The sequence below is a fragment of the Apostichopus japonicus genome, chromosome 9 (genome assembly GCF_037975245.1).
Source record: "Apostichopus japonicus isolate 1M-3 chromosome 9, ASM3797524v1, whole genome shotgun sequence".
NCBI lineage: Eukaryota > Metazoa > Echinodermata > Holothuroidea > Aspidochirotida > Stichopodidae > Apostichopus > Apostichopus japonicus.
In genome coordinates, this window is record NC_092569.1 from 2,488,957 (window position 1) to 2,500,309 (window position 11,353).

At 34.6% G+C, this 11,353-nt stretch overlaps 1 protein-coding gene across 1 annotated transcript; it reads right to left on the reverse strand.

The window, feature by feature from the left end:
- Window positions 1-579: 579 nt before the first annotated feature.
- Window positions 580-11,123, reverse strand: LOC139973846 (uncharacterized). The gene is made up of 10 exons (XM_071980720.1): window positions 10,814-11,123; window positions 9,534-9,635; window positions 7,888-8,195; window positions 6,788-6,854; window positions 6,146-6,175; window positions 5,201-5,296; window positions 4,510-4,614; window positions 4,070-4,165; window positions 3,291-3,402; window positions 580-2,931 (listed from the first exon to the last, which is right to left on the reverse strand). The coding sequence occupies exons 1-10, from the start codon at window positions 10,884-10,886 to the stop codon at window positions 1,959-1,961; spliced, it is 1,962 nt and encodes a 653-aa protein (XP_071836821.1). The 5' UTR covers window positions 10,887-11,123; the 3' UTR covers window positions 580-1,958.
- Between the last annotated feature and the right edge of the window lie 230 nt (window positions 11,124-11,353).

The window sequence follows — 11,353 nt, forward strand, 5'->3', positions numbered from 1 at the left end:
ATCAGTGAGGTTGAGAAAAATCATAGAAAAGGACGCAAAATGCTGCTTTAAAGAATGAACTTATTGTATCCAGCCGCATATAATATGTTCTTTGTTGTTATAAGGTTAAGCCTACACCAATACAATCCGCTTGTTATGTCAATGTATTAACGGTGAAAGGGGAAGAAATCCTAAAGAGAAACAAAGAAAATTAAAGATAAAAAAGACTGAAATTCATACCTATCTTGGCCTTTTATTGGTGTTGCTTACAACACGTTCTGTATGCGTACTGTAATATTTTCCCATTATTTATTTAAATCTGTCATATCCCCTTTGAAATGGAAAGGAACGATATATGTAGCAAAGATAATTCAGATTAAAAGATTGAACAACCACTAATTAAAAAAATATATAGAGATTCTTTGCATTTTATTTCTTTGTCTATCCTATAATATTGGCGAAAAGAAATAAATACACACAGGCATTTACATGTGCATACATATATATAGGCCTATATATATAGGCCTATATATATAGGCCTATATATATATAGGCCTTTATATATATATATATATATATATATATATATATATATATATATATATATATATATATATATATATATATATTTATATTCCCGTGTGTGTATAGATATATTTACTCAAATTTCAACTTCTTTATAATGACAGTCATGGTAGTTTAAATTTAAAAGCTTTGAGCTTTGATATCTTGAATAACATAGTTCGTGTACCGTCAAACACTCAAACGTCGCTATTTGCGTCAAAATAAAGCATTGGCGAATGTAACGCATACTCGAATATATACATATATCTAACATCATAAAACGAAGAAAAACAAAATAATCATAGAATATTTATCAGGACTTAAATTGTGCTTCATGTTATCCATTCCTTTACCTGTTTAATTGTATGATTACTTCATTTAACTGAACAAAGAAATTAAGAAAATATTGTATAGAATATAGGAACCGACCGAAGCTACAAAATTAAATATGCACGTTTTGAATATTTTTCCCCATTACCTATATAAAAGGAAAACAATTGTTTCTTATAATAAAGGGGTCTCACGTAGTGTTGTATTACTTCCTCTTAAAAGCGGAACGTACAAACAATAAGCATATGTATGTGTTCAACGCAGTCAAAAAATACTTGTCTATATTGTTTCCTGCTTGTCAAGGAAGTCACCTCACGGAGAGCTTAATATTTTCGTTGTTCACTGTTCTCCGTTTTCATGCGCTGATCCCAACACGACAAATTAAAACGATTTATTAGGACAACCATAACAACTTTAGGAATTCAGCATTTCACGACTAGTTTGTTTTATTCTGGGCAGTAACCCCATGCCGCCTATACATAACACTTGACTTCAACGACCTCACGATCACGCCGCCTAATTTTGGAAATCATAGACCTGCTACCTGGTTTTCCTTGCATCAAGGTATGCTTCAGCGTGATAAATGTGCAACATGGGGAACGCTTTCCTCCACTGGTTTGTTTTTCTTTTACGTCAGGCCCTTGTTATTTCCATGATAAATTTACCGGTTTACCAAAATACAACTGCGTCTATCCCATCAGTGAGTCTTGTGGTTCAGACATTTTTCTCTCCTTTCAAAGTCTCATCCACTATGTTCCAATTCTTATTCTCATTTTGCTGTTTTTTATATCAATTTTTACCAAATAGATGTATGCCAGGCACATTCGCTGTATGTACCTCATTGTCATGTGATATATCCTCATCATCTTGAGGTACTGATTCTTTTCCATTTGTATTTACCTCACTATACACCTGTGTCGTTCTCTTCAATGCGTCTTTGACTACACTCTATTCATCCTCCTCTCCTGCTATAGTTTCATCCACCGTTTTATCATTTGTGTTCTAGGCTTTCTGTTTATTTTTATCAATTTTTCCATACAATGGTGTGTCAAAGGATTTCGTGGGATGTGCCTCACTTCCGTGTGTCATTGTTCCTTTGATTTGAGGTATACTGATTCCTTATCATCCGAGTTTATTTCAGAATACAACTGAGTCTTCCTTTTCATTGCGTCTTGTACTTCACTGTATTCATCCTCTTCTACCAATAAAGTATCACTCACATTCTTGTCATTCGCAATCTCAGTTTTCGTTTTTTTCTTGTCAATCTTTCCATATAGAGGTACGCCAGGTACTGTCTTAGTCTGTATATTGAAGCCTCGTGTCACACTCTCTTTTCCCCTGGGTGTTGCTCCTTCCTCATCAGGTGCTACCTCAGAATACAGCTGTGTTTTTCTCTTTAATGAATCTTGTACTTCAGAATATCCATTTTCTTCTTTGATCGAAGCCTCATCGACAATTTTGCTATTCGCATTCTCTTTATTCTTAATATTCTTTCCATAGAGAGTTTCGTCAGTTAATTTCGTGGCAAGTACCTCATTTTTATGTGTTGAATTCCCTTTAATTTGAGGTACTGCTCCATTTCCATCCTTCTTTACCTCACTATACAACGATGTCGTCCCCTTCATAGTGTTTTTGATTTCACTTGATTCGCTGTCATCGCTTTTCGTTTTGCTTTCAGAGCCAACGGCCTTCATTCCAACGGTTTCATAACTATCATTTTTGTCAACCATTTCTTGATCAAACAAAGCCTCTGTTGGTATTTTCACTTTTCCATCTTCTACACTGTAATAATTAGGGTTAGATTTTCGTGAAAATACCTTGTCATTAATTGAAGCATAATTTGTGCTAAGAGGCTCTAAATTGTGATTACCATTCATTTTTTCATCAACGATATTGTACTCATTTTCTGCTGACGTCACATCATCGTCTTGAGTTTCATATACCGGATTGTACACCATTTGGTCATTTTCATCACCATGGTGATTGACCAGTTGATTTCCACTGACGTTAGTTCCGTTATTCGCAAGTGAAACAGGATGAGTCGCTTCTTCCTTTTGTCTGTAAAATGAGTGCAGAATGAATATCTTTGTAGAGTGCGTAGCATTTTCATTGTCCGAAACGTTCTTTCCGATAAATAAAAATCTTGCAGTAAACTTGTAATCACTTGCTTGTCAGACGAAATATTTCTAATGTATTGCTTGTTTGAAATAGTCAGTACACTTAAATAATTTACAATAAAGCCTCTGCTTTTTAACTACTTTTATAATATAGGCATTTGTCGTTTTCGTTCTTTGTACACAGATAAATCCTGTTATGCGCTACTCAAACATCAATAAGTATTTATAACTAAGCATCGATTTAAATTTAGGGTACTGAGATTCTTTTATTTGAAAATAAACTAAGGAAGAAATATTTACCTTTTTGAGCGGTAAAAGAGTAAGCCCACAAACCCAAGGACTAGGAACAGTATAACCATAACTGCGACAATTATTATCCAAATAATTATCCCGCCGTTGGAATTCTCTGTGGCTAAATGTAAAGTGACAATAAAAAGATTAACTAGACATTCCAATGAGCCTCTAAATATGCACACGTGCTCATCTTTAACTGTGTCACTGTGTTTCTATTATAGAAACTTGTACAAGTAGACCCTGTCCTAACGAATGTTGCTTCCATTGGCTCACATAAATTGTAATACAGTTTCATGGCAGTTGCTATGAACTCTAAGAAACTGTTTTTCAAAAATGCTTCAAAAGTTCCTTAAGCATATAGAAGTGTCCTAAAGCTACGGTCCATTTCTCAGTAGTTTGTATACAACTGCCATATTTCAGCGTAATTGAAATAATGATAGGTATCTTTTATCGAAGATTTAAATTGCCACATGCATAGATAGCGAGCTTATGTCGTCAGCTTTGTAAACTTTTAACCAGAATGATTTCATCTGGATGAGACGATGAAATTAGTCCTTGTACTAATAGCCTCAACCTCTGAAAAACACAAAAATGGGTAATGTGGCTGAATTATGGCAAATATCATTTTTGCTTTGAAGCAATATTCTATCCTAATGACGTTATAAAATTTAAGAAGTAATAAGTAAAAATGTGTTTTGATTCGACCTTAATTTCAGTTTTGTTCAGTTATAAAAACTATATATTTTCTATATTGATTTTCAGTCTCAGGTTGAGACATATGTTACCATCTGCTTCCCGTTGTTGCTCAAATGTACGCAGCTCCTCTGTGTTCAATGTAGAACTTAAGCCAATGAGTGAATGTTTCACAGAAGTAACCGGAACTATACAAACAAGAAAAAATATATATTAATAGATATTACCTGCTGAAAGGTAATACCATCTCTAGCCAGTAGTGTCACAGTTTAGAAAGTAAACTAAACAAATAACATACACTGTTAATGTATTTCGTTGAAATAATTTCACTGGAAATATTTTAGGTATGCCAATTTCATTGATTACCCACAGCTTGGAATTGTTTCTTCCTTTCGTGATTTGTGTCACAGATAGTGTGGTTTTAATGTCAGTTAATAAGATCTTGCAAAATACCAAATGGGTACTGTAATATTTTCCTTTCATTCAATTTACCTGGATGTATTTATCGTTTAAAGTTAAGTTACTACCGTACCATTTTTATCTGAATCTGAAGTTTGGATTATTTTTGATGTACGAGGAAGCTCTATGAATTCAGTTGGAGAACTTTCCTTAGGTCCGGAAGACTCAGAAATGGTAGCTTAAAAAATGAAAGGTAGAAAGAAAAACTGTAGCAATAAATGAAATAAATATTTGTAATTTAATTTTTTAATATAAAATATTTAACTGAAGAATTCTTTCATCTAGGTGAGACGATGAAATTGGTCCATGTACTAATAGCCTAGACCTCTAAAAAACACAAAAATGGGTAATATATAACTGAATTATGGAAAATAAAATATCTGGTTTGAAACAATATTCTATCCTAATGGCGCTATATAATTTAAGAAATGATGAGTACAAATTTGTTTTGGTTTGACCTTTTCAATTTTTGTTTCAGTTATAAAAATAATAAAAAGATATACTTTCTACACTAAATTTCAGTCTCAGCTTTAGACATATTTTACCATCTTCTTCTCGTTGTTGCTCAACTGTACACAGCTCATCTGAGTATATTGTATAACTAAAACTAATGACTGAATGTTTCTCAGAAGTAACGGGAGCTACACACACAACAACAAATTTAAGTCAGTTAAATGGGATACCAAATGGAAACTGTCATATTTTTCTTTCGTACCTGGACGTATTTATCGTTTAAAGTTAAGTTACTACTGTACCAGGTTTACCTGCAGCTGGATTTTCCGTTGTTTTCGATGTGCGAAGAAGCTCTTTGATTTCAGTTGGAGAACTTTCCTTAGGTCCGGAAGACTCAGAATTGGTAGCTTAAAGAAATTGAAAGGGAGAACAAATTAACGGCAGTGATAAATTGTATAAATGTTTGTAATTTATAATGGTAAAATAGTTAGCTGGAAGTACGCAGCTTTCTGTATGTTGAATATAGTAGTGAAAATTAAATTAGCAAATGTGTTGCTCTTGGTTTTTTACTCTGGAAATTGAAATATCTGATCAGATATTACTATACGCTGATATTTTTTTGTTACGACTTCAGATGAAGCAAAAATAAAAAGTGAATATAATTCATTTTTAATTAATTAATTGAGGAACTATGAAAGCAAACACATGAGTGGATACTGATAGAATTATTAAATTTATGAGGTATAATATTTATACCTATGATACCATTGTAGTAATCGATACTACAAATATGGAAATATAAAAATGTAGTGTTTCATGTAAAACGTCAACGTTGCTAGATAAATATATTGTAAGGTTTTGGACAGTTAAAAGCGTCTCTGAAACAGAAGCAAACTAAGCTTGTTATGTGATTGGGGAATATGTCCAAGAAGAAACAATTGCAATTATGACAACAGTTGTACCACGCGAGGTTTTCATGTAGAACGGACGAGGAAGTTAAAGATGGGGTTGAGGGCGAGGGAGGCAGAGCATGTCATAAACGTCCTTGAAATTCAACAGATTTATTTTATAAATCCTCGCGTAGTGTAATCTCTCCACGCCTATGAGATAAATGATTATACATAAAACGGAATAAATATTGATGTAATTCATTTTTGTGCATGGTTAGTTTTTCAGAACTGGTCAAGTTAATTACTTTCCAGGCTATAAATGACTTATAAAATGTCTTTACAATTGATAATGAAAACAATACTTACCACTGGTGGGCATAGGAACTGTTGGAATATCTGCACAAAGGAAAAGATGAAGAAGAAAGACGTATTGGTCTCGGAGGATCCTGAGATTCTAAGTTGTATTTACTTTTGTTCCATATAGCTATGCTCACTGACTGTAACCAGTACCAACAATTGTGAGAGGTATTCGAGATATAAGTATGAAAAGAGGCTTATAAAAAATGTCTGTAACACATGGGTACGCGCGCACAAGAGTACACGTACACATGCCCATTTTCGCAAAGGTTTAATCTTCTTATATATAAGTATATAAAACAAAACTTATGAATTTCCAGTACAAAGGCATGTCCGTTATTACGTCTCATTTAAAAGCGTAGGTTTCACATTTCCTTCGAAAACACCATAATGTTACTTTCTGTGTTAGACATCTGTGTGGAAAACCCACCGGCATAATCTAGTGTTCCATACCTTTACACAATGTACAACTGACTACGGGCAAGTAAAAAATCTACAGATACTATTGATATACTGAGATTCGTAACAATATATGATAATTAATTCGTAACTTTAATACTCAGTTACTGTAGAGGTGAAAAATAATGTCCTTAATGATTGCAACATAGTTCCTCCTCTGTATGGTATGCCGAAAACTATATGTAAACTTACCAGTATCGAAACCTTCTATGCAAAAGATTGTATTTTCAGGATAAGTTGTAGAAATCCTTAATATAATCTGTCAAAATTAAAATGATAAGTTGGCACACACACACACGCACACACACATATATATATATATATATATATATATATATATATATGTATGTATGTATACATGTATATTATATATATATATATATATATATATATATATATATATATATATATATATATCGTTTGACCTGTCTATAAAAACCACATTGTTAAGAATATACTTTCTAAATTTTCGAGGGCTTTTGGTTAGTTTCCAATGTCATTTTCTTTCTTGTGGCTTGTATATCAGATATTTACATTTTGGTTTGTTTCGTGTTGCTTTGTATTTAGCGAGTTGTCTGTCATTAATATGAAAAACCTCTGGACTATACTTGTGAGAGACGTGTCTGCAGTCGTGGTTGTGTCAGGTTGTTCTATATAAAAATATATTATTGTACGCTGTTACATTTGTTAATACATTAGAACAACACTTTTCGTTTCCTTGTGGGATTGACCAGTGACCTTGTAATGGCGACAACACCTCGTCGTCAAAGCATTTCCTCTTGCCAGCAATTGTTCATGGCATGAATGGAAACATTCATGATGGAGAAGAAAAAACAGACAAAATTAACAACTTTAAACTCAAAACCTACTTAAAACTCAAAAAAGCATTGGCCTGTCCGATCGATAAGTTTGTGACATAGTAAACAACACCCAAATAGCAAACATCAATTTTTATGACTGCTGATGTTTAACAGATTTTACTTCTTCACGAGTAACAAATGCAAATCAATTGGTGGTGAAATGTCATCATAGCTGTGTAATTAGAAAAAATTTATCACAATAAGTTTTTCATCATCGATTCATCTGAATCATCTATTCCAAAATTAACGCACTTCCGTATTATGTGTGATTAAAACATTTAGCTGTTCACAGACGCTGCCTTAAATCATCTAATTCAGTGTAGGCCTATAGGTCTATTACTATAATACTAGTTTCTGGAACATTTGTACAGTAGTTAAGTTAGTAAAAAGGCCACGTTTGAAGTCTATAATCCATGTAATTTATATACATACTGGTGCATTGCTATTTTCTGGTAATAATTGTATTCTTATTGGAGGTGCATGTGTCACTCCTGCATTAGAGTTGTACATCGCCTGTCCACCACTAATGGTTGAGGTACTTCGGTTGAGCGTCTTACACTCATCATTGGAATCTCTTTGCCATGAAAATGCAGTTTTACCCATACTCGTGTCGCTGGGGCTGTAAAAATAGTTCAGATTAATAAATCCAGTAACATCTTCCGGGAGACAGGGGAAAAGTAGCTCAAATGTCTTCCTCTCATTAGATTGCCATCTGGCACATAGGAAGCATCCACTGATATCTGTTGAAACGAAAAGTATCAAATAACATTGTACTTGGTCAAGCGATAGTCTTCGTAGTGAAATATATAGCACTGAAGCCCCTCATGATACACTTTACTTTCCCTCTCCCCTCTCTCTCCCTCCACCTATCGCTCCACGTCTCGCTCCACCTCTCATACTCCCTCTCCCTCTCCCACTCTTTAAACGTAAAACTGGTTACAATTTATTTGTGAGGTTTACCAGCACCAATGAACATTCACCACTCAACCTTTCCTCCCCTCTCCACCGCCTCAACACGCCAACCACTACCCCGAGTCCCCGACCTTCTAATAAAATCGAGGATAAAGTAAGTGGTGCACACCCCCCCCCCATTCTCTCTCCACTGCCTCCCCTCCCAAACCCCTCTCTTTCCCTTCCATGAAACATTGAAATGTTTGCTTCCAAACAAGAATGAATGACTGTTAAGTTAAAAAAGGAAACACAATTAATGTCCGTATAATGCTGATGCGAAACATTGCAACATATGTAGAGCGAACGATCATCGTAATATAGCAACATTCCCCACCCCTCACCCTTCTAATCAAAACGAGTATTCAGTAAACGATATAAAACAAAACATATTAGCAAGCATTTTGACTGACGTAGGAAATGCGAAAACTATTTAAAGGAGTATTCCGGTGGCGGGTGATGCGACCATTAAATGGAAAAGACAAATAATCCAAACTATTAGTAAGAAACCTCATCTCACTATCTTGTTCCTAACTCGATATATGGTTGGTTGAATGTAACATATTGTGACTGGCTAATTGTTGAACTACGCAAGTAAGCTAGATCACGATGTCATCTGGTAAATGCATTTAAGGATCATCTTTAGACTTATTATTTTCCTTATTTTAATTCTAATTTTTTCTATTTGTACTGTTGCTGTAAAGCGCTTCGAGCCTTTGTGAAAGGCGCTATATAAATATGTTTATGTATGTATCTGGAGAAATGCTCTTCAAAAGCTCCTATTACTCTAATTACTTATAATGTTGATATAGATTTATGTATTGAAACATGATACATTAGAATCCTTGCTTAGCTCTATACTTAGAATTTCATCAAACTAAATCTTTTTCCCCCTCTGTGGATAAATGATTGACATATTATAGAGAATAACAAATATATTTCAGCTGAACTGTCCTGATGATATCATCCATTCTGCTGTTGTTAGATCCATTCACAAAAATGGAAATGAAATCCATATCTTTACGACAAAAACATATTATGAGGATAAGCCTTTCGGCTATGATTCAGCAAACTGTCAATGATTTTGAGATATTATCAACTTCAGACACCAGAATATTATTGTAACTTACCCATATTGACGAAGGAATAAAATTCCCAGTCCGCGTCGAAGTTTGTGCTCGCGATGTTCTTTAAGCCAAAATCGTTACAACCAGATCCACACGATATCGATGCTTGAGAGAAAAAAATAAGTTAAAAAATGACCAGAGGCAGCGACAGGGGAAGTTTTTACAATCCCCCACCCCCCCCCCCCCCACACACACACATAAACACACACATCATCGTCTAGTCGGCTGCGGTAGAACAAAACTAACCCATTCTCTTTTCAGTCCATTATCTGGATGATATCAAATTTCATTAACTTCCGTTTTGGTGTATTTGAAATTTGCTACGAGATAACAAGGAATATCTGAAAACGCTTACGTGGTTTCACCACTGAACGCCCCCTTGTTACCCCCTGAGCCCCAACTAGGCCCTGAGATATATTCCAAAGAAATGTAAGTGTAATTCTTTTTTCTGACTTGTATTTTTCCGTTCCAAAATCGCTACAAAAGGCGAACAAGAATCACATAAAAGTGCTTGCAGATTCTGGGGGCTTGTACTTCCAGTCAATATAACAGTGTTCAGTTGTAATTATAAAGCAAGATGCCGCCTTTGGTACTTTTCGAAATGTTGTTTAGCTAGTCACTGCAAGTCGGTCTCTTGAAAAATTGATTCATGTACAAGCCTGGTTAAGTTACAATTAAAGCTTTGTCACAATTCTGAATTCCATGACTATAAATTAAAATATTCATCAATGAAGCGTGGGATGGTAGGAGTAAGACGTTTTTCCTATCCCTCTACGTTATCCTGTGATGTGCACTTTATACAGCTGCGCTTTTGCCCGTCCAAATGTTTATCCCAAAATGTTTGCTTGGATGCAGTGGCATCCCCCCCCCCCCCTGCCACTCTACACAAAAGCACCTCCACTTTGGAATTTTACCAAATCGAGGCTTATGGCAATCACATTTCATCTCCCGCACACAATCACACACACGTAAAAGTTCGATAATGGTCACGTGTAGAAATGGTTAAATGAACTGAATTATTAAAGGAGTTTTAGAAAGCATGTATATCGAAACCTTACTAAGAGTGTCTTATTCTGTTTTGAAACTTACTTTCACATTAAAGTTTCCCTTTCCAAAGAAGTCATGCAAAATTGATTGCAAATTTGCAAGTCTTTCTTACATTACCTCAGAGAATCTGTGTTAATTGTTAAACGCTGTTGTAAATACAAATATTTTAACAAGTAGGTTTCGATAAGAAAATCTCATAATAGTTATCAACGTATTAACAGGAATGATATACTCACCGATACATGATCCGAGAAGTAATACGTAGCGAGAAATCCTGAAGAGATCGTAGTTAGTTGTTTGAGGCTTCATGATGTTTTATCGTGACAGACAGAGGCTTTCAATCCGAACAAATTTAAAGTTACAACACTGATTGCGATCTCCAACAGGAAACAAAATGTACCGGTACCAGAGAAATCTCAATACTTTATGCATAGAGGAACGTAACGGTCCTATATTGTATAACCATATATGCCATAACAATTTATATCAGTGTAAAATACAATAGGGGAACTGAGTGTATGTTCATTTCCTCTTCACGTAGTATTACTGTATATTAGACTTAGATACGGGTCAATCCATTTCTGACACTATTGTTGTCATACATATAGCTATTATGATATATCGCAATAGATTGTACGGTAAATTCCCAAAGGATTTCCTACACCCCCATATGAAAGAGGAAACGAACTGCTTAAGAGCGTGGAATACTTCCATTGGTAATAGCTATATGTAAGAAGTGTACACAGTTTGAAATCCGTACTATTTATTTGGAATTA

Excerpts from the sequence above, each read along its gene's own strand:
- LOC139973846 (XM_071980720.1), bottom strand. The coding sequence starts at position 10,886 with ATGAAGCCTCAAACAACTAACTACGATCTCTTCAGGATTTCTCGCTAC. Across the intron at positions 8,196-9,533 it reads TTATTCCTTCGTCAATATGG|ATATCAGTGGATGCTTCCTA; the intron begins GTAAGTTACAAT and ends TCGTTTCAACAG. Across the intron at positions 4,166-4,509 it reads TTCAGATTCAGATAAAAATG|TTCCGGTTACTTCTGTGAAA; the intron begins GTACGGTAGTAA and ends TTGTTTGTATAG.